Source organism: Protomyctophum bolini, assembly GCF_963924005.1.
Source record: "Protomyctophum bolini genome assembly, chromosome: 16".
NCBI classification, from domain to species: Eukaryota; Metazoa; Chordata; class Actinopteri; order Myctophiformes; family Myctophidae; genus Protomyctophum; species Protomyctophum bolini.
This window is the reverse complement of record NC_137877.1, coordinates 39,310,253-39,336,344: the sequence shown is the minus strand read 5'-3', so window position 1 is coordinate 39,336,344 and position 26,092 is coordinate 39,310,253. Positions and strand designations below refer to the sequence as shown.

The following is a 26,092-nucleotide window of genomic DNA, read 5'->3' as shown; positions in this document are numbered from 1 at the left end:
ATCTGATCTCAGGTCAGAATGGGTTAATCAGACCAGTGTGTGTCCCAGTGGAAACCTCGTATGAATCTGATCTCAGGTCAGAATGGGTTAATAAATCCGAAACCTCCCAGGATATTTCCCACCACAGATTGACAGGTTTCACAGTGCCACCAACTTGTCTTAAAAACAAAACGGTTTGCTAATCGTTTCATCGGAAAAACGGTAATTGATGGCTAAGAAGAAAATCAATAGCCGCAGCTCTACCTAGGCTCGCCTCTTCATTCCTCCGTTTCAGCTCCCGACGCTGTCCGCACGTAATTCCACCCACCACATACATACAGACCGTGTTTAGGCCCCACCTCTGCTCCGCTCACCTCAAAGAAAAAGGGAGGAAGATCGTCTCTACCTAACCCTGGAATTAGATTGCACTACTATAGCCCATTTAGGCCTTGAGATCAGATTCTAAAAAATGTCTTCTATACATCCTGACCAGTTTTCTGAAAAAGCTATGTTTCTATGTCGGTCGTTCTTCGATTTTTTTCAAAAATAGCAGACCTACAACAAGCTCGTAGTGGCGCGCTATGAAGCTTGTAGATCTGCTATTTGTCTATAGCTAAAGTATAACATAATGCTTAGTATAGTTAAAACACCAAAAAGGGGGTTGTTCCCGCCCAAGATGGGCTATAGACAAAGGAACGGGGGTGTCGGCAGGAGAAATTACTTGAAATTCTCGCGGCAAATCAAAATGGATTGAATCGATTCATGTGTGGATGTGGATGGGGGGCGGGGACGGACGAGGGGGGGTGGGGGGTTCAGACGACAAAAGGGGGAAAAAGGTAGTCATGGCGACGGACGTCTTGCTCGTCAGCCAAACCCTCCAGCATCAGGCGCCGCCGCCGCTTGTTCAGCCTTTAGTTCTAATTGAAATTACACTCTCTCCTCCGCCTTAACGACCTAATTATCGAACAGATATGGGTGGTGGTAATTAAAAAGTAATTCCTCTGCCACTTTGTTCCCGGTTATGGCCGTCTCTTGGAGGGGAAAAGAGACTTCACGCCGGGGTTCTCTTTGATTCTAATTTGCTCCGTTTTTATGTCGCCGTCGTTAACCCATTTAGGCCTGAAAAAAAAGTCTTATAAATCATGACTGTTTTCTGAAATACCTGATATGTTTCCTTATCAGTGGGGCTCAATATTTCATGTCAAAGACCTCCAAGAATATATGAAATTGGCCGCCGACCACCATCTGAATATATGTTGTTCCAGGAAACCTCCGCGGGAGAAAAGATTTGAGTTAAAAACGTTCGCTCTGAACGGATCTATATTGAAAGATTTGCGCCACATTTCGCCATATTTCAAAAAATAGCAGACCTACAAGCTCGTAGCGCGGCACTCGGTGCCGCGCTATGAGCTTGTAGATCTGCCGTTTTTCAATAGCTCTAAAGCATAACGTAATGCTTTAAAACACCAAAAGGGGTTCCCGTCCTGAATGGGTTAATGTGAATTTCCTCTGGTGACGAGACCCCCGTGATCTCTCCCTGATGATCTTTTGCTTCGCCGCGTCTTCGCTCCTCAAATAACTAATTATAGCGGGGGAAAAGGAAAATGTCTAAATTAGATTGCCCCTTTTCTAAAAGCAGGTGGTCGGGAATGTTTTAAATTTCATGCCGGGATTACCGAGTGAAAAGAATTGGGCCACATTTCTATTTTGGGTCCGTTGGAACGAAGTGGTTCTGGTGGTCTGTGTGTGGGGCTGTTCTCTCCACTCTTTAACCCATTCTGGGCGGGGATGGGGAACCCCTTTTGGTGTTTTAAGCAGTACGTTATACTTTAGCTATTGGAAAATAGGTTGTAGGTCTGATATTTTTTGAAAAATCGTGAAAATGTGGCGCAACTCTTTGAATATATATATTCTTTCAGAGCTAATGTTTTTAACTAAAATCTTTGCTTCGTGGGGGGGGGGGGTCCCTGGAACTACATACTTTCAGATGGGTGTCTGCGGCATATTACATATAAGCAACTAGGGATTAATTAAGCAACTAGCCGACTAATGTACTAGTCGACTAGTAAATCCACTAGTCGACCTTGTTGGTACTAGTTGACTAGTTGATTTATTTATTTATTTTTTCCGATTTTGTAGGCCTCAAGATCAGGTAGATTATAGTTATAGTCACCAATGTACACAGTTTTTAAATGTACAAATATTTAAAATAAATAGGGAGTTAAACAACTAGTAAACTAGGCAACTAGTCAACTAGTAACAATGACTAGAAGTGAATGCCCTATTGTGCATTACTATTTTGCATTCTCCGTCAGAATGCCCTAAAGCACATTTTGTCCACCACCACCACAATATCTTTGGTAAATATTAAATAATGTGAATATGAAACCCCCTTTTTAGTTTAGGATGCGTGTCTGTGCCGTGATTCTATTCCAGTGTCTTTTCTTTTTATGCAACTGCTTTAATGGCAGTTCCTTTTCTCAAGGCCTCCTTGTTAAAGTCTGAATAAAGATCAGTACGTGTTCAGTTCAAAAGCAAAAAAGCCTCTGCTTCTCCGTCGCAGAGAAAAGGAACCCAGGATGAGGGCTTCCTTTCCTCTGTGGCACCGCAACGGTTTACTTTGAGCGAAAAAAATAATAATTACATTTAAAGCTATAAGCTCTTCTTGTAATAAGCCCCAGCGCTAGATCCATAAAAATCCCCCCGACCTTTACTGTTGGGCAAACAAATTTAATTGGATGCTTGGGCGGCGCGGTTTTTCTCCTGCCGCAATTATTAAGTATTAACCCATTCTGACCTGAGATCAGATTCATACGAGGTTTCCACTAGGACACACACTGGTCTGATTAACCTCATTCTGACCTGAGATCAGATTCTAAAAATGTCAGTCGTTCTTCGATTTTTCAAAAAATAGCAGACCTACAAGCTCGTAGCGCGCCACTCGGTGGCGCGCTATGAGCTTGTAGATCTGCTATTTTTCAATAGCTAAAGCACGACATGATGCTAACACCAAAATGGGTTCCCGTTCAGAATGAGTTAATGCCATGGCTGTCCTTGAAGAAAAGGCTGGCCTGCAGTGCCAAACAGACTCGAATAACGTGTGTGTGTGTGTGTGTGTGTGCTTCTGCAAACACCTTGTTTATACAGAGGGATTTAACCCATTCTGGGCGGGAACCCCCTTTTGGTGTTTTAATAAGCATTACGTTATACTTTTGCTATTGAAAAAAATAGCAGATCTACAAGCTCATAGCGCGCCACCGAGTGGCGCACTACGAGCTTGTACGGCTGCTATTTTTGGAAAATCGTGAAAATGTGGCGCAAATCTTCTGAAATCTGAAAATATCTTCTTTCAGAGCGAACTTTTTTTACTGAAATCATTGCTTCCGGGGGGGGGGGGGGGGGGGGGGGGGGGTCCGTCGTCGTCAAATACAGATAATTCTGGGGGTCCTTGACATGAAATATTGAGCACCACTGATATAGAAACATAAGTATTTCAGAAAACTGTCATGATTTAGAAGACATTCTTTTGCCGCCAGCCAGGCCTGAAAGGGTTAATGACCAGCAGCGCCTTTGCACGGCGAGGGGATTGAATGTAATAACTGTGGCATCACATTTAGAATGAGCAGGAAAACACTCATAATGGAGAGGCTGTGTGGTGACGATGACACTTAGAACGTGTTTCTATCCACTGTTATCCAGGTGATAATGATGAACTGGAATATGTTCTCGAGGGGGGATAGATAACATGTTGGATTTCATAATGTCGTGTATAACTGTTATTTCCCTTAATTAACCACTTCCATCCCTGGCTGTGACAACCCGATTGTGGGCAAACTGGGCAGGATGTCGTTATAGTTGAAAATGTCCCAAATTGTTTATTTTCTTTTTAAATAAAGTAGATCGGGTATACTTTCCTTCTAGTGTTTGTTCTAAATTAGTGTGGTGCCAGATCATGAGAGTTGTTAAAACTGTTATTTTATGCATCAATCTAATATACAGTACCTAATACAGATGCATGAACAAATGCATAGGGTTAGTGGCTCGTGTGTGTGTGTGTGTGTGTGTACACTGTACGAATTAAAATAATGATGATAAAAAAGCAACCAACTTCTCAACCCTCTTGTTCCTTTGTGTGTGTGTGTGTGTGTGTGTGTGTGTGTGTGTGTGTGTGTGTGTGTGTGTGTGCGCGTTGCAGGTGTCCCCCCTCCTCCACCAGGTGGCGGTATGGTGATGATGCAGCTGACGTTGCCCCCGGGCCAGCAGCCGCGACCACACTCGCCTCCGCAGTGGAAACACAACAAGTACTACAGCCTGGACCACCACCGAGGCCCCCCCAAGGCTACGGAGCTGTCGGCGCTGGACACCTCACAGGTACTGACCCACTGGTACACGCCTCACAGGTACTGACCCACTGGTACACACCTCACAGGTACTGACAACTGGCCCAGGGGGTGCACACGCAGATCCCACACACCAAAGGTTCCGAAGCGCGGGGACATGCGATGCGAAAATGCGATGGTCCCGACATGCGCTGCTCCCGTGCTTTGCGGTTATGGTTAGGTTAAGGGATTGAGGTTTGGGATCAATAGTATGTCGGAACTAAAGCCTGGCGGTGTTGCTTTCTTGGCAGCAAATTTAGATTTTTTTTGTCTTTAAGTCGTAGTCTCTTGAATCGTTTTTCGTTTAGTTCTAGTCACATTTTAGTCACCTGGAATGTCTTAGTGTTAGTCTAGTTTTAGTTGACTAAATGTCATTAGATTGTAGTTGATTTAGTCGACTAAATTGTATTTTGGCAGGGCCTTGATGCTGTCGTACGCTGTGTCGCACGCGTTGTGAGCTTGTAGATCGGCTATTTTCAGCAGGCGACCGAGTGTAAAATGACTCGTACTGGAGCTCTTGTCCACTAGTCCCCTCCGTAACATTTTAGTCTAGTTTAGGTTATTTGTTGTTTTTTTAAGATTAAAAGAGAATTTGAAGTGGCTAAACTAGCAATAGAATGCATGTTCAGTCGTCCCGATCAAATCCTGACGATCGCACATTTATTTCATAAAAGAAAAGGTTGGAAATGGATAGATGAAGTACTTACTCGTGTACCCTGAAGAAGGCATTGTGTTGCCGAAAAGTTGGTTTCATATTAAAATGTGTTTTTTTTGCGTCGTGACTACGAGCTGTGCGACCTCTCTTTCTTCTATTTTCAGATGGGGTTCGGCGGCCAATTACTTATATTTTTCGGTGTCCTTGGCATGAAATATTGAGCACCACTGATACAGAAACATGGGGAATTTCAGAAAACTGTCAGCATTCGATGTCGGGCCTAAAATGGGTTAATCCAGAATCGCCTCGTCTAGTCTCGTTGGTTGTACCTGTGAGGAGTCTAGTGCAGGGGTTTTCAACTGATTGTGAACGAAAGACCACCACCCTGACTTAAAATCAACCTGGGGACCACTATTGTGTTGGGTGGGGATATGGGGCTAAGATTAGTGCTTTTGTAAGTTAACACTTGCTATGCAATCCCATGTGTATAGCCATTGACTACTATTAATGTCCTAATGATAATGACTCAACCAGACAATCCGGTGCACTTCCCCCTCTTGAGATTCTAACTCCCTTTTGATGTTGATGAATTTCTTGACCTCCAACTTGTCGGTAAATTAAATGGCTACATGGACGGTCATCATTGGGAAGAAAATGACAAAAATCAACAAATCCTACATTACTAAATGTATGGTCAGGTCAGGGACCACATGAAATACCTTCACGGACCACCAGTGGTTCCACGGACCACCTGTTGAAAACCTCTGGTCTAGTGGACTGAAATCAATAAGGTTTTCCTTTAGCAAGTCTCTAATCGATTCTGGACAATTGTATTATAGTCCTCGACTATCTTTCACTCAAAAATAAAATGTCGTGTTTCTACTCACGGAGACTCGTGGAGCGTTCTGACATTTGAAGTCTGAATTTCCGCTCTTTGACTCCTGGTGGCTGGGGGGGATATTTCAAAGTCACGACAACCTCCTCACTTGAATAATTTTAATCAATTAGACAATTCAGCTCAAGGATTAACATTCAACATGTACTGCAATGATATTGCATTCAGTAGTTTAATGGTGTGACTGTGCTCCTGAGATCACAACCCACAAGAACAGCATCCGGGGAGAGTTGAGCTGCTAACCTAATGTCTAGCTCCTGGTCTCCGTGTACCTTCCTGAACTATCGCTGCTCTTGTTTTTTTACAGAGCGAAGCTTATCATTTACTCCATCCATCGCATGATGATGTGTCATTATGTTGTGTTGTTGCCTTTACAATCTGTTCTCTTATGCAAGCAACGGCATCATGTACTATGAATTATAGACTGGGCTTGGGCCATTGTCGTTTAGTTAGCGGTCCCTCACCCCTTCCTCTGTGTGTGTGTGTGTGTGTGTGTGTGTGTGTGTGTGTGTGTGTGTGTGTGTGTGTGTGTGTGTGTAATATTTATTTTCGTGTCATGCCACTTTGGCCCATCCCATATGGGATTATATGACAGAGTCCTTCCTGTTCATATTCCGAAATGCATTATTAAATACATGAATACATATTTGTACAGAATTTGAATAAAAATGAAAATAAATAAAACAAGGCCATTTTATATGTAAATGGCCCTCCTCCTCCTCCTCATTGACCAGGCCTTTGGCCAAGGAATGAGGCAAATGAAAGGTGTACTTTTGAAAATAGGCCTTTCAGTTTCTAGAAGTCCTCCAACCATATGAATTCATGATTTTGATCGATCTTACTAATAGAATTGTAGAATGGACAATAAAAAACGCAAGTTATCTATATAACTATGGTTCTATGAATACCGGATGACCGCCAGAGGCGGTGTTTTCAACACCTGGATATACATCGCGCGCACGCGCAGAGGTCGAATATTAATACCAAAAATGTCACTCGTGACCCCCTGTGGGCGTACCGATATAGGTGCCCAGTTCACAGGGTTCATCCTCATGAAATCTTTTCGTCGGGATTCCGAGTGACAATGAACTCTGGCGGTCATCCGGTATTCATAGAACCATAGTTATATAGATAACTTGCGTTCTATTACATACCTACTGACCGCCAGAGGCGGTGTTTTCAACACCTGGATGACTCATACCAACAAGGTCACGAGGAATCTGCGCTTACCGAGGTCGGTTTGCAGATCTAATAGACAGCCAAACATCAATCACCACAGGGTGAGGGAGAGTCCGGTTGGCTGGCTCTAGGCAAAAGCCCAAAACAGATGGAGACCATTTGGCTGCACTGCAGCACAGATGTCCACCCCCTGGTCCGGCATGTCAAAATGCCTCTGGGGAGGCCTTGTGGCCTACTGAAGAAGTCTACCTCAACGCAACAACCAAAGTACCTCTAAGTGTTGCGTTAGTCTCTGTCGAATCAAGGCACAGCCCTTCCTGTGCCCTTCATCACAGACAGACGGCTATGCCGTGCCACAGAGCCCGGACAGGGCACAATAGGTAGGTACTAGAATGCTCCATGCCCGGCTGTGGAGCAAACTGAAAATGATAGGCTAGCCAACTTGAAAGGCGGAAAGTCCTTGAAGACATAAGAGGGATTGGCGAATGGTAAATCCAGACCCATCGGCATCCCAGTCTCAGGCACCGGGCAGGGCATGAAGACAACCTACTCACTTCCATAGAGTCGCAGTGAGGGCAAATGGTACTAGCAGATAGCCATTTGAGAACGGCCCTATCCAAGGGCTGGGGACAAAGTCCATCCCAACCTGGTAGAGTGGTACCTCGTACCAGATGGTAGGGGGGCGATTACTCGCCCCGTCAGCGTGGCTGATGGCATACCCACAATAAAGTGAGACAGGCGCTGTCCAGGGAGAGCGCAACCTTTATTATATGCAGGATGCACAAGAATGAAGTAGGGTTCGGACAATAGGCATGATTGTCAGTGGTCAATTTACGCCGCTGAAGGTGACCCGGGTGAGAAAGCACCCTCTCCCTAAACTGTGACAGGGATTCTGTCTCTGTGGGGAGGCCAAAGCACGGCTGCAGTGGTAACCAAAAACAAACCTCTAGTCGCTATAGCCCGCCCAATATGAAAGACAAATTGAGGCGGAAACATGGAACCTCATACTTCCTGACCGGTATGGTAGCACCATACTACTGTGCGACTGCCTCTGCCTATCCTGTGAAGGATACAAGACACCAAAAGTGGCAGTGCAGAGAAGACTTACAAAGTCGCCTGGCCAGGGGTGGGCCAGAGTGTCCTGCCCTAACGGCCAGCGCCGGAAGGGAGAACTACAGTTGGCCACGCACCAAGCGCTCAAGGCCAAAGACCCTGCTCTGCCGTACATATGCCGAGTGATCCGAAACATCGGATCCAAGAAGCTTAAATGGGAAGCATGTCCGCCACCTGGACTGTATACCCAACAAGAGCATTGCTATGAAACCGGCAAGATGAGGCAAGACCTCCTGCAGAGACTGACTGGATCGAGCGACCCCTTAATGGGTCGGAAGATCGACTGTTGACATGTGTTACGAACAAAGTCCAAGGGCCAAGTCCACTGCACACTGGCTGTGTACATCACAGACACTGGCTGGAGGTGGTAGGCAGTAGAGCGAAGCACGCTCTTACTTAAATGCCTGTACATAACTGAAAACAGTAACCCAACCGTATCCACGGTGGTAGGCAGAATTCTGGGGTTTGAGGCCCAGAAATTATAGACAGGACATGTAAAAGGGTGCAATGAAAGCAGCCCTAGAGAAGCAACTGTCTATGTCGCTTCGGTGTGCCCGACAACCAGAGGGAGTGGCTGGCAGCACTGTACTCATCCAGGACGAGACAGGTCAGTGGAAGCTGTCTGGCAGCCCCCCACTAACTCTAAGAGTTTAAGCAAGGCCATGCTTGCCGCCCATTCTCAATATGGCACCACCTGGAGCACATCCACTGTGCCCAGCATACATGACCAGAGGCAGCTGGTAGGTCTGAGATCGAGGATCAGGCGAAAACCACCACCATCAGTCACAACATGCATCAAGGAGAAACCTTCAGTTGAACCAAGCTGCTTGTTCAGCGTGCACTATGCTGCAAGGTCTGTTGGGTAGCAGGCCCAAACATCCGGCCTGGAACGACAGGCACAGTGTTAAGTGTCCCACTGTACTTCCCTGGAAGTGGGGCCTGTGAGAGGGAGTTGCCGAGACGCGCCATACGAGCTGCTGTGTCGTAGCTCTTTGTCAGGAAGTCGTCCGTGACTCTGCACTGCGCTCGTGGACAACGAGCATCAGGCCTGAGGGCATCGTCTGGGGACACTACCAGAGAGGCAATGGTCTCACCAATTGGAGGCATGCGGTCCAAACCCAATGCGGCCGCACCCTCCATGGTTGACAAGGCCCTGCAGTCCCGTGGGACGTGGGGCCTGGACTTCGGGTCCCCCCCAAGACGACTGGAGTTCCCTTATGAAGTCTGCAGAGGGAGGCACACTGAAGGGGGCCGGCTGTTCAGTGCCCTTAAAAAAGGCATTTTGAATTGGGGCTGTATTCCCAGAGGCGTCAAGCCCCAGCCGTGACAACGCCACCAGGATGGTCTGCCTGGTTAAAGAGACTTCGTCCCCAGGCATCCGAGCAGCATCCCCCTCCGACGCCAGAGAACTCGTCTCTGAGCAGTGGAGCGAATGTGCCCCCCCCCTCGTCCTCTTCCTGGTCCTCAAGACTAGTGAAGAGGGAGTCAGAGGCTGTGATGGAAATGGCATCTTCATCTCGCCCTCTGACCTCCCTGGCATGACCATAGAGGTCATCTCCGCCCCGGCGCCGAGGCACTGAAGCCATTGTATCGGCGGTAGGGACACCAGGCTGCAGATTGAGCAGGAGGGCCTTAATCTGCGCAAATTCAGAGGCCAACGTGTCCACCTTGTGGGCCAAGGGGTCATCGCTGGTGACAGTGGCTTCTTTAACCACAGTGGCTACTTTGGGCTTCTTTGAGCCCTTGGCCATTGCCCTCACACCCTTGCGCTTACGGGGATCACTCACCGGGCTCAAGGTGGGCATTACTGAGCAAGCTGTGTTGCTAAAGAAATTCTCCACTGCAGCCAGCCTCACAACTCTTGCCGCATAGGGCATGCTGGCACAGTTGGTACAGGCCTCCTCTGTCAGTGCCTGTCTTAGATGGGCAATGCCGAGGCAGCCCGGGCACATATCATGGCCATCTTCCAGACTCAGTAAGGCTGAGCATTCAGTACAGATGCTGTCCATGATGGCAAGCGGTGGAGCGAGACACACTCTCAGTGCTTGTGTTAGGTGACGCGATGGAGCGAGACACACTCTCAGCGTTTGTGTTAGGTGATGCGGTGGAGCGAGACACACTCTCAGTGCTTATGTTAGATAACGCAGTGGAGCGAGACACACTCAGCGTTTGTGTTAGGTGAAGCGGTGGAGCGAGACACACTCTCAGTGCTTATGTTAGGTGACGGTACGCCGTGACAGTTGCCAAGGCAGCGGAGCGAGGAACACTCTCTTAATGCCTATATGGGCACTACACCGAAACGGCACTGAATGAGTTATATTAATTAATTAAATAAATCAAATCAGCCCTCGGCGTTGAATGGGTTAACCAATACAACCAAAATATAACCACACTGTAGCAGGCCTTGCTGAAATACAGTGGCAGGCGGCAGAGGTACACTCTCGTTGCTCACGTCAGCAGCACAAACACAGCACGCAAACGTGCGGCGCCGGCTTTAAACACGTTGACAAACAATAGTAGGACGTAATCAAAATACTATCCAGCTACAACGATAGCGGAGGAGCGAGGGACACTCTCGTTGCTACGTTAGCACAAACACACGTTGTGAAACAACAGTAGGAAGTAATCAATATACTATCCAACTATGACAATAGCGGTGGAGCGAGACACACTCTCAGCGTTTGTTAGATGACGCGGTGGAGCGAGACACACTCTCAGTGCTTGTGTTAGGTGACGGTACGTCGTGACAGTTGCCAAGGCAGCGGAGCGAGGGACACTCTTAATGCCTATATGGGCACAGTGTTTATACTAGATGAAGCGGTGGAGCGAGACACACTCAGTGCTTATACTAGTCAATGGCACACCGTGACAGTAGTTCCCACGCTGAACCACGACAGCAGGCAGCGGAGCGAGGGACACTCTCTTAATGCCTATATGGGCACAGTGTTTATACTAGATGAAGCGGTGGAGCGAGACACACTCAGTGCTTATACTAGTCAATGGCACACCGTGACAGTAGTTCCCACGCTGAACCACGACAGCAGGCAGCGGAGCGAGGGACACTCTCTTAATGCCTATGTGGGCACTATGGCAGCCTTCATGCTGAGACACAGTGGCAGGCCGCAGAGCGTAAAGCACTCTCAAAGCCTATATTAATGCCAATTAGTACAGGGCAATTAATAAGAATTTAAGTTAACTCAGCACTTGGCGTTGAATGAGTTAACCGGATACCACAAAGTATTCACACCAGCAGCCTTCACGCTGTAATACGGTGGGAGGCAGCAGAATGAAACACACTCTCAATGCCCGTGATAACACAGCCAAGCATCTGTACACAGTATGTCATTAGTACTATACCGACATGGCGAAGAGCGGGGATCACTCAAGCCTGTGTCAAGTGCACAATATGATAGTGGCGGGGCGGAATATGCCCTCGGTGCTAGTGAAAGATGACCATCAGTACACAGTAAGTCAACAATACTATGTATGGCGAAGAGCGAAGGCCACTCAAGCCAGTTCCAAGCACACAGTCTGACAGCAGTGGAGCGAAACACAACCCCAGTGTCAGTGATAATGCAGCAAAAAGCATGGATCACTCAAGCTACAGTATCAAGTACATGACATATGTACTAGTCAATGTATTCTGCTGTCTTGCCCCCGAGGAGGATCAGGGCAGTCGCTGCAAAGCCAGCTAATGAGGACTAGTCCAAATAGGGATAAGCACAGCATTATTCCTATTGGTTATCAGTACATGTTATGTACATGTATAATGCTGAGGAAGGCCTTGCAAAAGGACATACAATGAGTCAGTTACCAATACTATGCAGGCGTAGTTTGATAACCACGCAATGGTAAAGCGATAGAAGCTTGAACCATTATATTAGTAATTATACTGCCAAGCACAAACGGGTATTGCCCGAAAAGCAGCTGAGCGGATCACACTCAAGCTATGAGATACAAACACTATGCGCATCTCAGATAGCAGTATACACTCAAGTTAAGCAGTGACGTTAAGCACGCTACACATAGTGACAACATTGTCATATTCCTGCTTGATATAACGAGCAAAACAAACTAGCAAGTCAGCACTGAGCTGAGTTTACAACTTGACCTGCATTTTGAAAAAGTTTGTTCCTTAACCAGAAATCGTCTGGGGAGGAACGCTCATTAACGTCACGACCACACAAACCTCTTATTAGTAGGCATCGTTGCAAACGCAACCGAGCGCCACATATATGTGGTAGATTGCACATCTGCGACAGAGCGAACACACTCTTCTTGCAGAAAACATTGCTGTTGCTCATTTAGCATCGTGCGGCCATTCAACATGAGTATTGATTAATAATCAAATAAGCGCCGCCACGGTCGCTGTCGAGACGAACCTGCGCGACCACAACAACAGCACCACGAAGCATTAAGTTAGCTCTTGGTTAATAGTGAACACACACAACCGCTAACCCTTAATGCATTAGTCGGGAGGATGGACGGCCCCTGCCGCCACCGACCACTGTAACAAATCATACAAGTTGGATTTCAGCGAGCAAACACTGACACCAACCCAATGTAACGCCAGACAGCAAAGCGAAGCTAACGCTGTAGCAGGCGCGCCCGCCGGGCAAGTAAAGTAACACAACTTACCTGTAGAAAACAAAGTCCAACATAATAGTTGGACCAGGGAGCCCGGCGGGGAATTATCGCCGCCATGCAGCCTCTGGAGGACGCAAGGTGGCTCCTACCGAACGCACGGGGGGGATCCCCAGTCATGAAAAACAACAAACCACGCGTCTCTGGAGGGCACCAGGCAGCTCCAACCGTGTCGGTTTCGAGACACAAAAGCATAGCTGTTTCAGTTTCAACGACCTGCGTAGAGGCTCCGTAGGCATGGCCAGCGTCGAGAGCCCCTGTATGCAGCCTCGAAGGGCTAGCAGGAGCTCAAAATAAATCGACTTGCGAAGGCGAAAAGATGAAAGAGGATGAACCCTGTGAACTGGGCACCTATATCGGTACGCCCACAGGGGGTCACGAGTGACATTTTTGGTATTAATATTCGACCTCTGCGCGTGCGCGCGATGTATATCCAGGTGTTGAAAACACCGCCTCTGGCGGTCAGTAGGTATGTAATAGAACAATGTTTCTTTATTGTAAAAAAAATAAGTTTTTTTTATTGTGTTTTATTGTGTGTTACAGAGCAGCCCCCAGCTCGGCAGCCCCTCCCCTAGCCCCGCCCAGTCACCAACGCCCACTCACCTGACCAATGTGAAGAACATCCGTCCAGGCCTGTCCTCGGCTCCCATCATGCCACAGTTCTCCAGGCCCTTCATGCCAGGGCAAGGTAAGACACCAGGCTCCCTGACACACTGTGTCAGATTTGACTGAGAGACTGCCATCGCGCAAATTCCAGCTTTTCACCATAGGAGAAAAACGTTTTATTTGTTTTCAAAATGACTTAATAATACAACAGGCTGACTCTTCACATACTAGAGCATGTCTGAAACAAGCGTCAGAGCTGAAATCGACATGTAAATATGAAATAAATGCTTAAACATGTAGCTATAGGTGTAACCGTTAGAGACCACAGAAGTGAACCTTTTCAAGCCTGTTTTCTCAACTCGCTGTTTTCTGCAAAGACATTACTCTATAAGCTTAATATCTCCAAAACTGGTGGGTCAAACTGAACAACCAATATGTCAATTTGAAGCTATGATTCCCTGCTTTCATATGGCATGCAAAAAGCAGAGCATTGTTTTATTGTTTTTTTTATGTGAACCATGTGTCTTTACTGTATTTTATGTGATTTATGTTGTCTGCCTGTTATGATGACGGGGCCAATTAGTGTCAATTTGGGTGTCCTTGACGTGAAAAAAGTTTGGGAACCACTGTTCTATACGTTTATCGTGTGTGTGTGTGTGTGTGTGTGTGTGTGTGTGTGTGTGTGTGTGTGTGTGTGTGTGTCCTAGGGGACGTACGGTACCCCCTACTCGGCCAGCCGCTGCAGTACAACCCACAGATCCGTCCCCCTCTCCTCCACGCACCCCCCATGGTTCCCAGTCACCAGGTGAGTCTCCCTCTAACCCATTCTGACCCGAGATCAGATTCTATAAATGTCTTCTACATCCTGACAGTTTTCTGAAAAAGCTATGTTTCTGTGGTCGGTCTCATAGTGCGCCACCAAGCCTGTAGCTATTGTAGCCTCCTCGACCACTTCCATTCATCCTAATATGAATCTAAATCATCTAAGCATATATATAGCGTGCTAGCTGCTTAGCAGATATTTTGAAATGCATTTTTCCGTGAACCGAAATGGCAGCTTCCTTTGCTCGGATTCTGAGAGGTGTACTTCCAAGATGATGCAGGTGTTCTCGTCTGGATCAGCGGTGTCCTGCTCACGAGGGGCTCACGTGTAGCGTGGGGGGAAAGCTCACCACAATCGTGATCTGGTCGCCCCCGGCCGGGTGCACAAACAACCACGAACGCAACATGTTCATGGGACTGCGCCAGTGAAAATATGCTTGCGTAATCACTCCTCAACGCCTCCGCACGTCCAAAATAAACACCCGCCTCTCGTTGGAAATGGATTATTAGGCACGTTAGTTGCTCCCCGTCTGGGAAAGGCCTTTTAGGTATAGTGTTTCCCAAACTGTTCAGCTCCAGACCCCCCAAACAATACATTTGCCATCACCCCCATGATCCAAACGTATTTACATTTCATACGAAATAATTGGTGAAAATAGCCGATCTAGTAAAATGTAAATTTTAAAATATTTTCTGTAGTTGTTTTTTTTTTAACGCAGTGGTCCACAGAACGTCTGCTATTTTCAAAATATTTGTAGAAATTGTTAAACTTTAAATGGAGACATTCTTCCCATATGAGTGCTTTTACTTTTTCAAAGTACATTTTGATGCCAATTGCCAACACTGTTGTGTACTTTTGAATCAAATGTACTCGAGTACGTTGAGCGGTGGTGAGTAAAAAACAGAGAGAAGGGCTGGAGCGGTGGTTTGCTCTTCACCGCGGCTCGTGACGTCATGTTGTATAGTTCGGTGGTCACCCCACCACCGAAAATCCTGTGAATGAATGAATGAACCTTTACAATTACAGTATTGATACTAAAAAAAAGTGAGTAATTTTCCGTCCACTGCCTCTCCCTTGTCCTCCAGGTACCGATGGGAATGAGACATGGTGGAGGCGGCAGAGGGAGGAAACAGCCCAGGAAAGCCTTGTCCGCAGATCTCAGTGTAGGTGACACAGGTAAACCTTAGGGTCGTTCACATCTCACATCTCAGATCAGATCTCAGTGTACGTGTACACAGGTAAACCTTAGGGTCGTTCACATCTCAGATCAGATCTCAGTGTAGGTGACACAGGTAAACCTTAGGGTCGTTCACATCTCACATCTCAGATCAGATCTCAGTGTAGGTGTACACAGGTAAACCGATAGTTACGTATGTAACTACGGTTCTATGAGTCCCGAATGACCGCCAGAGGCGGTGCTTTAAGCATGAATATGTCCTTCGCGCATGCGTCGTCGAGTGTTGTATACAAACAAAGTCAATTTTGACCCCGTGATGACCCGAAGTAGTCTATATCTTCCGGTAGTCTGCAGGGGATCAGTCTCTACAGAATTTTCTCGCGCGAAAACGAGGATTCTGAGTGACAGAGTGCCTCTGGCGGTCATTCGGGACTCATAGAACCGTAGTTACATACGTAACTATCGTTCTATTTCGTCCCTGCTGACCGCCAGAGGCGGTGCTTTAAGCATGAATGACTTATGCCAGCCAAGTCACGAGGGATCCTGATCACAAACCATAAGGAGTAGGCTTGGAGGACTCTCGTAAGAGGACCACGTCCAGCGGATGGGGAGTGGCAACACTCACCCAGAGGAACATAAACAACTCGCTGTGATGCCCATGAGGCAGCGGCACAGATATATTCCAGGGGTACTTCCCTCGGGGCAGCCCATGATGTGGGGACGCTCCCGTTAAGAGTGGCACCTCACGCCAAATGGTAAGGTACGATCACTCGCCCCATAAACGTGGTTGATGGCATCCACAATAGTGTGGGGCGGGCGCTGTCTGGAGAGAGCGCTACCTTTGAAAGGGCCATCGTCACAACGGAACAGCCATTCTGACCGCCGAAAGCATTCGGCAGGTCTAACAAGCGGCTCTCAGGGCCCACACTGGGCGCAATAGTTCCCGCTCGTCCATCCACTCTCCTGGTGGAGGGTAAAACTATGCTAGCCGTATAGGCTGGTTGAGGTGTGTATGTGACAGCACCCTCAGGAGGAACACTGTTCGGCCACAGAGACACTCAGGCCGTCTGAGCTTTGCTTCGGACGCAAGTCACTAACAGACAGGACGTGCCGCTCACGGACACGCTTCGTTACAGCAATATTGATTCTAGCATATCAACATGATATTGCCCCTACTTATGCTTTTAGAGTAGGAGATCGGCCCTTGTCTAGGAGGGACTGCGGAACTCCAGACAGGTAGGCAGGGCAGCGCACTAGGTCTTTGCTCTGGCCTCAGTTGGAAATAGGTTCCATCGGTTATCGTACAGTAGCCTGATGGATGTCATGGATGTCACCCTTGAATTCAGGGTGGCATGCCTGGCTGGTTCCACACAGCGGTTCAGGGCCGCCAGTGGCCAAGCGCACAGTTGGGGGCGTTGAGCATTTGAATGCCGTATCCGACCGCCTCCCAGTTGGGGGAGACCTCTGTCAGGGAGACGCCATGGCGTCCTCCGACTGGGGCTGTTCAGCAGAGGAGACCAAGTACTTCTTGGCTGGGGTGGGGGGGGGGGGGGGGGGGGGGCAACCAGCAGTATGGTGTGACCCTCCTAAATAACTCTGAGGCGCTGGTCGTATCAGAGAGGCAGTGGCAAGGCATATGCAGTGCCTCTGGCAGTGCGCATTTAAAAGGATAGTGCCCTGTGGGCGGTGGTCTGCTTAGGGCCATGTGTGTCAGGAACGATGTAGGTCGTTCCGTTCATACTGGCCATGTGGCAGGAAGCCTAAGAAGTCCAGCAGGCTGACAGCCATTTGTGGCGTTCAGGTTCTATGAAACCGTCGGACCCTTGCGTCCTGGCCCGGTGGGCTGGGTGTCTCCGTTAGGGAGAACCAGGGAGGTTAGTGAGGTCCAGGGTGAGGAGGTCCACCTCCGCTCTGCCGGGGTAGCCTCTGATTAGTGTTCACCACCACTGGATGGGGTACTGCTCCCCTCATGGAAGCTTTCGATGGGAGGGAGAGCCTACCGTGTAGTCCCGCTCTCCACTCAGACAAATTGCCTATAGGCTGATCGGGCGGGGAGGCTGCCCAAGTCAGGAGGGGGTCCATAGACACCTACAGCAGCCGAGCAAACGTGGCCCTGCCCGATGACTTACGTGATACACGATCGAGGTGTTGCCCGAACGTATGAGAATGTGCTCGCCTCTCCTGTACGGCAGGAAGTGCTGTAGAGCGGAGCACACCACTTGCCGCTCCAGCACATTGCCGTGTTCGGCCCAGTAGACTGGCACGAACTTCATAGACCTGTTGGGTCCCATCAGATTCAAGACATGACGACACCGGTCTGTCTTGCGTCACAAGGAAGTATGTAGATCGGACTTCCCTTAGTGTGACTGAGGATATACAGCCTCTGTTGCGCCCTTGTGCAGGAGGACACCTCACTCCTGGTCTGATAGTAGGGCTCTCGTCATGTTGCTGAAAATGGCCAATTTGACCCGCCGGATATGGGGGGCTGGCGTCAGAAGGCGCTGCACAGCCCGGAAAGTCACAGTCAGGTCCCTGCGTGGGACGCCAGGGAACACGCTGGCCTCTAGTGTGGGCCGGCGGTGATACGCGAGCTCCGAGGGCAGTCAAGATGATTTCATCAATGTTGGAGCTCGGCCCTTTGGGAGGCGTGATGTGTCGTAGGCCTGCAAGCTGCAGCCTGGTCTTCCCCACCTGGATGGTTCGCTCCAGCGCTTCTCGCCCAGCTGAACCACCTAGTGCTCCTGGCTCCTCAGGGAGACTACGGACAGTTGGCCTAGTCTCATCAGTCAAGCTTGAATGTGAAAACCCGGCTTGGCGACGGGCTAGAGGTACGATGGACATCAGCCGTCCGCGCTCTGAGGACATGACGCCAATGCCTCCAGTGATACACCAAAGGTGGCTGAGCCAGTATTAACGTTGCCACTATTAGGTGTGAAAAGGAGGCCCCAGTGAGCAGGTTGCCTGTGCTCCTGTACTGGGGTCGAGGTCACCTAGCGTTCTGCCGCCGGGCCTCGCTGGAGAACACCATGAGGGATGCAGTGACAGGCTTGGTGGCTGGCATGTAACCCAGGCCAGCCCTTATCGCCTTGTGCGTTCCAATCTATTAAAGTGTCAAGTCGCAACGGGTTGTCTCAGGACACTTTTTCCAATCAGGGCAGGGCTGCCAGGATTTCACCATCGGTATAGAGATGGGAGAAGGCCCTGATCGTCCGCCCGGCAGGCCTGTAGCTGACTCAGGTACAGGCGTGGGGGACGGCGAAGACCGCAAAGCCGCGTCTGCAGAAGGCGCTTGGAGGAGCCGACTGCCTGCTTTAGTATGCGTTCCACGGCTATGCGCATGAGCTGAGAAGTGGGAGGCTGGCTCTGATGCCTGGGAGGCACTGCCTTCTGCATCTTCCTCATAGTCATGGAAGTGCATAGCTTAAGCTGTCGGGGAGAGCACATCAACCTCGAGTCAGCTGTGGCATCAGAGAGGGAGGCGCTTCGGCACCCTCCGAGGTGCCTAGGTGTCATCCGAAGTGAGCATGGACCTCATGTGGGCCACTCCGCAGATAGCTGAGCCCTCTCGGATCTGCTGTAGCCAGCGGTCAGACCTTTTCCTCCTGGCACACGGGGCAGGACCAAGGTCGGCTCACGGCTGAAGGAGAGCTTCACACGAGGTACAAAAGTGGGAGCTCTCCATTGTGGTGGCACCGGTTACTCTGGACCGGCCGGTGCGCACAAGTCCCAACTAGCCCAGGGCGCGGACGCTGCTGGTTGCTAGGTGTTGGCCGTATGCTGGGGGGAGGAGGCGCGTACGCTGCCTGTACCAGCAGAGGCTTTCCAGGTACAAAAGTGGGAACTTTCCGTTGTGGTGGCACCGGTTCCTTTGGGCCGGCCGGTGCACACCAGTCCCAACTAGCCCAGGGCGCGGACGCTACTGGTTGCTAGGGGTGGGGCCGTATGCTGTAGGAAGGGAGCGCGGACGCTGCCTGTACCAGCAGAGGCTTTAACTTAGATCGGCATCTAATGACTTAATCGAAAACTGAATGCTGCTATACCTGCCGCAGCATGCATTTACGCTTTATGCAAATGCTCATTGTAGCACTTTGAGATTCAACCAGATGTAAAGTGCATCATAGAAACAGCACACAAATGTTGCTGTTAGATAGACTGTGCGACCTGCATGGTCGCGGTGGGGGAGGGGAGCTCGTACGCTACCTGTACCCCCGGCGGAGGCTTACTTATAAATTATGATAATAAAGTAGCCTCCAGTCAAGGTTTGGACGCTGCTATGTAGCAGCTGTAGTGTTTCCTATGCGAACGCTTATCCCAGCACTATGACATTTATCCAAACTCCAAGTGCATTATTATTAGTGTGGTTGCCCTAAAAGGGCAACCAGACTATTGTAATTTATGTTTGCTAGTCCAGAGCGAAACAAAAGACACTTCCAATACACTAGTCAAGTGTGCACTACTACGCATTCATGCTGGGAGGAGGGAGCACTAACGCTGCCTACCCCAGCCAGAAGTTTGGTTAAATAAACCGACACAAGCTAGTTTTGGAGAAAAGGCTACAACCGATGGCTCCACCAATAGGGGCCGCCTGCCGAAGGAAGGGAGCGCGTACGCTGCCTGTATCAGCTGCAGCTAAGAACAGAACAAGCTATACACCGATAGCTGTTAATAAATGCTTGAGCTAACAAACATTAGTAGTAAGTAACATCAAGCTGGCCGTATGCTGGAGGAGCGGAGCGCATACGCTGCCTGCCCTGTACCAGCTGGGCCAACAAACAGTAAAGCAAGCTATACACAGATAGCTTTTTTTATCTTAGATAGTATAATAAGCGCTTGGGCTACAACTACAGGTAGCAGCGCCAGTTAGAGATCTATGCTGGAGACCAGCTGGGCTACTAAAAAACAAGACAAGCTATAGCCTGTTCATAAACAGCTTTAACTTTAAACTACTGGTAGCTGCTGTGAGCTACGCTGGCAGCAGTGCCAGATACCCTGTGCTGGGGACCAGCTGGGTTAATGGGACCTACAGGTGGACAAACCAAGTTGTACCCACTGTATATGCAAGAAACTGTTAATGGAGCTTTGAGCTCCAGACCTAATAATAATAATAAACTTTATTTATATAGCACATTTTCATACATAAAATGTAACTCAAAGTGCTTCACATTAAAATAAAATAATATAAAATACTGTATAATAATACATACTGGTGGCAGCTTCAGCTAGGCCCACTGCTGGGGGCCAGCTGGGTTAACAACCAGACAGGCTATGTACACCAATAGCTATTTAGCTACAGACTATACTGGTAGCAACATCAATACCCTGGGAGGACGCAGGTAGCTGCTCCTGTACCGGGCTAATAATAACAACAAGAATACAAGCAATTCGCAAAAGCGGTTAAGCTTGAATGCTGCCAATATTGGTATATGGCTTTGGCCAGCGGGGCTTGTCAAACAGAAAATGCCGGTTAGCCTTAACTAACTTAAGTCATAAGTTATATGTCGACTGCTGAGAGTATGTAGCGACAATGCTTGCCATCAGCAGGGGCTAACCAAAGCTTGACAGTAGCGTGTTTATCAAACGAAGGTAATATATCCTTCGGCAGGTCTTATCGTCGCTTATAATAAGCTAGCGTTCACAGTTGAACAAAACTGTGTATGCAGAGCAGGGAGGCGGCGCGAACGCAGCCTATACTTACAAGAGGTTATGCCATGATACAATAATCATATAATTTGAACGTCTGTTAGCGTTCACAGTCGAACAAAACTTTTATGCAGAGCAGGGAGGCGGCGCGAACGCAGCCTATACTTACAAGGGGTTATGCCATGATACAATAATCATATAATTTGAACGTCTGTTAGCGTTCACAGTCGAACAAAACTTTTATGCAGAGCAGGGAGGCGGCGCGAACGCAGCCTAGATACTCACAAGAGGTTATGCCATGATAAAAATATATATCATATCATTTGGACGTCTGTTTAGCGGGGATAGCACCACTTTAAACGATAACGTACCTTTTGTCCGAGGGGGGTTAGCCTTCCTTACCGGCGAGAGAGATTGGACGCTCCTGCGTCCACGTGAATCCGCGAAATAAACTCCATTCATCGAGGAGATAGAAAACCATAGTCGCAGTTCCTGGAGGGCGAACAAACGCTACTCCGACAGGCAGTCACGCCGTCACAGAACTACCGGCGACCAGGTACAGGCACCGTAGCTGCATATTGTATTGCATAGCAATACCTCGCAGCCCAGTGCAAATTTCTCACCACGACGCGCGAGAAAAATTAGAGACTGATCCCCTGCAGACTACCGGAAGATATAGACTACTTCGGGTCATCACGGGGTCAAAATTGACTTTGTTTGTATACAACACTCGACGACGCATGCGCGAAGGACATATTCATGCTTAAAGCACCGCCTCTGGCGGTCAGCAGGGACGAAATAGAACTTAGGGTCGTTCACGTCTCACATCTCAGATCAGATCTCAGTGTAGGTGTACACAGGTAAACCTTAGGGTCGTTCACATCTCAGATCAGATCTCAGTGTAGGTGACACAGGTAAACCTTAGGGTCGTTCACATCTCACATCTCAGATCAGATCTCAGTGTAGGTGTACACAGGTAAACCTTAGGGTCGTTCACATCTCACATCTCAGATCAGATCTCAGTGTAGGTGACACAGGTAAACCTTAGGGTCGTTCACGTCTCACATCTCAGATCGGATCTCAGTGTAGGTGTACACAGGTAAACCTTAGGGTCGTTCACATCTCACATCTCAGATCAGATCTCAGTGTAGGTGTACACAGGTAAACCTTAGGGTCGTTCACATCTCACATCTCAGATCAGATCTCAGTGTATAGGTGACACAGGTAAACCTTAGGGTCGTTCACATCTCACATCTCAGATCAGATCTCAGTGTATAGGTGACACAGGTAAACCTTAGGGTCGTTCACATCTCACATCTCAGATCAGATCTCAGTGTAGGTGACACAGGTAAACCTTAGGGTCGTTCACATCTCACATCTCAGATCAGATCTCAGTGTAGGTGTACACAGGTAAACCTTATAGGGTCGTTCACATCTCAGTGTAGTGGAACCGGGTACAACTTAACCCATTCTGGGCGGGGAACCCCTTTTGGGTTTTTAAGCATTATACTTGGAAAAATAGCCAGACTGTGTGACCTCTTGACATGACAACTTACAATTTAGGCATTTAGGGTAAACGTGAGGTAAACACACCAAATGCAGAGAGACGGTGAAGTAGTCGGTAAACGAAGAACCGAGCATCGGTCAAAAAAAAAAAAACCCAAATAAAAACAATATAAAATCAGAAAATGATCTGTATATTGAAACTGAAGGATACCAAATGAACCTAGCATTTGACTAAACTTGTCAGGTATGTTATCTAAATGACATTTTTAGCCCATGCAGGACGGGAACCCCTTTTGGTGTTTTAAGCATTTTATTATGTTATACTCGGCGGTATTTACTGAGCGGTGGCCCAGGGGTAGTGTGGCTGGATGGTAACCGCAAGGTTGCTAGTTCGAACCCGGGCTCCCCCCCCCCCCCCCCTGAGCAGTGTCGTTGAGCAAGACTTTGAACCCCTGAATGCTCCCGATGTGCTGGTTGGTGCCTTGCATGGTTTCCTCTGCCATCGGTGTATGAATGGGTGAATTGATTCACAATTTATCTAAAGCGCCTTGGATAAAGGCGCTATATAAATGCACCATTTACCATTTACTTTAGCTATTGGGAAAATAGCAGCTCATACGAGCTTGTAGATCTGCTTTTTCTGATCTATTTTTGGAAAATTACATCTATTTTTGGGTAGTCCTTGACATGAAAATGTTGGGAGAACCGACTGACACGGAAACATAAGGTTTTGGGTTTTTCAGAAACTCGTCCTCGGGGTCCGAACGGGTTAACATTGTGGTCAAGAACCTCGACGATGACGTCGTCTTCCTCCTCTCTCTCTCCTCCTCCTCCTCCTGCAGTGAGTGGGCGGTTCCTGGAGGTGACGGAGCTGCCCGACAGGACGGCGTGGGGTGGGGGGCGTGGCCAGGCCGGCGGCGGTGGCGGTGGCGGCACCGTGCTGGGCGTGGCGCTCCCCAGCGTGGCGGGCAACATCCAAAGGCTCCCGGGACACCACCACCAACAACACCCCCACCACCACCCGCCCCACCACCACCAACAACACCAACACCACCCTCCCCACCACCAGGAATGTCAGCCCGGGGCCAACGGTGACCCGCACCACCACCACCCCCACCACCACCACCAGGCCCAGCAGCAGCAGCAGCACCACCACCAACAACACCAGGTCCACCAACACCATGCCAAACATACCTTCCCGGGCCCGGCGGACTTTGCCTCCGCCTACACCATCCTGGCCCATGCCGCGGCGGGGCCGTCCCCCGCCGCCATCGTCTCCTCCAGGAACTTTACCACCAACAACAACAACCAGGGTGCCTCCTCCCCCCGCCCCCCACCGCCCGCCAACAACGGCCCCCGCTCCGCCACCTTGAGACTCGCGACGAGCAAGGGTCCTCCCGGCCCCCAGCAGCAGCCCCCCACCCTGGAGAGGGCCAGCTCCTAATTGGGGGGGGAGGGAGAGGGAGGAGGGTGGGTGGGTGGGTGGGGGGGGAGGTGGGGGTGGGGCATTATTAGGCTGCTAACAACGACGACGACAACGAAAAAGGACCTCTGGCTTTATTCTGACCCTCTCCCCACCCTCACCAGCAGCACACTCCCCCCCCCCCCCCCCCCCCCTCCCCCTCCACACACCCCCCCTCCCCCACTCCCCCCCCTACCCCCCCCCCCCCCCCCCCCCCTCGCACTCGACCTGATGCTGGTTTGATGTATTAGGGTTTGTTTTTACACTTGATTTGTAGAGACTTCTTTTGGGGGGAAAAATGTGTTTTTGTCAAATCGACCCATTTCGAGGGATATTAAAATGGCGCGGGAGCGAAACAAACAAACAAACAAACAAACTTAAAAAAAAAAAAAGTCCCCCTCGAGATTTTAACATCCCAAAAAGTTAACACAGTAACGAGAAAGACAGAAAAAAACGATTATATTGAAGTTCTTATACTGGTGACACCACCGGTCTCCCTCCTCCATCTCCCTTTTTGAAGAAGGTCGACGCGAAAACACTTCAAAAAGAGCAGTCTTGTTTCTCCTCCCCCCACCGCCCCCCACACCCCTTAACCTCTTAATTTTTTTTATTTTATTGCCTAGTTGTGAATGTTTTTTTTGTTTTGTTTTAGTTTGAAACCAAGCTCAGTGGTCTTACCGCCCCCCCTCTATTGGAGGTTCTGTTTTTTTGTCTCAGCAGAACTTCACCAAAGCCCCCCCCCCCCCTTCCACTGTCGTCCTCCCTCCCCCACCCATGACCCATGGATAAAACTTAGTACCGCCCAACAACCCCCCCCCCCCCCCCCAAGTTTCCACCAGCCCACCTTTGCCCCATATTGTGGCCAGAACAGAACATCGGAACCAGAACCCTCCTCTCTCTCCCTCTCTCTCTCTCTCTGCTACACTAAATGGGTCTCTTGTTGTGCCTTCTCTCCAGAGTCTACTGCTTTTGTTCTCCAAGAAAATAACACACACACACACACACACACACACACAGATGAAGACACAGCAGTGTCTTAAAACCATATTGTAATGGAAGAAAGAAAAAAAAGACCCGCTTCTTGTAAATAATTTATATAGTAGATAAAGAATTCAATCAGTTCTCTTTCCAACAGTGAACAGATATACGCGTTGGTCACACAGGCACAGGTGAGAATGACAAAAAGGCTTCTTTTTCCTTTTGTTTTTTTTTGTTTTGTTTTTGTTTGACATCCCCGGTTTTTAACTTAATTTAAATTAAAAAAAAAAAAAGTTGAGAGAATAATACAATAAAACAAAATTGAAAACTCCTCCACCGACAATGTATTTTTTAGCAATCCTCAGCTTTTTGATTTTCTTTTTTTTCTTTTTTTTTTGTTCCTTCCTCCGCCTCCTCCTCCCATCTCCGCCGTCCTCCTCCTCCTCCTGTCTGCCCCCGGGGCAAAAGGTCCTACTGTCTGCCCCCGGGGCAAAAGGTCCTACTGTCTGCCCCGGGGAAAAAGGTTCTCCTCTCTGCCCCGGGGGTGCAAAAGGTCCTACTGTCTGCCCCGGGGCAAAAGGTCCTACTGTCTGCCCCGGGGCAAAAGGTCCTCCTGTCTGCCCCGGGGCAAAAGGCCAACAGTGTCTATTTACTCATCATCAGGAGGTTGCGTTTTTTTTTTTCTTAAATTTAAAACCGACTGACTGAAAACTGGGTCACTGGAAGAAAAGAAAAAAAAAAAAAAAAAAGTTTGCACATTTATACAACTGAATATATATTATATCTATATTTTTTCCTTTTATTTCTCTCAAAGAAAAAAAAATGTGTGGATTCTTGAAAGGCTGTTCAATGCTGGTGAAAGTCATTTTTATTTCAGTTTGGAAAAACCAATAAATGTTTACACCAAAATGGATGTTTTGCTCAGAGGACAAAGTACTTTTTCAAAGTTGAGCTCGATCTCTCTCTCTCTCTCTCTCTCTCTCTCTCTCTCTCTCTCTCTCTCTCTCTCTCTCTCTCTCTCAAGTTCGGACTGTTGACGTAATTCGCAGCTGACTT

The 26,092-nt window shown here is 48.6% G+C and overlaps 1 protein-coding gene across 5 annotated transcripts in view; it reads left to right on the top strand.

Moving 5' to 3' along the window:
* Positions 1 to 24,177, top strand: part of LOC308330619 (R3H domain-containing protein 1-like) — a 120,412-nt gene extending 96,235 nt beyond the window's left edge. For 4 of the 5 annotated variants that reach the window (XM_080785565.1, XM_080785564.1, XM_080785562.1 and 1 more), the window contains 5 exons: positions 4,175 to 4,350; positions 13,388 to 13,532; positions 14,158 to 14,255; positions 15,359 to 15,449; positions 23,439 to 24,177. In XM_080785565.1, the coding sequence (XP_080641691.1) occupies positions 4,175 to 4,350; positions 13,388 to 13,532; positions 14,158 to 14,255; positions 15,359 to 15,449; positions 23,439 to 24,040 (1,112 nt within the window). In that variant the 3' untranslated portion in view covers positions 24,041 to 24,177. The remainder of the gene's footprint in view (positions 1 to 4,174; positions 4,351 to 13,387; positions 13,533 to 14,157; positions 14,256 to 15,358; positions 15,450 to 23,438) is intronic. The other variant, XM_080785566.1, reaches the window with a different exon arrangement.
* Positions 24,178 to 26,092: the final 1,915 nt, after the last annotated feature.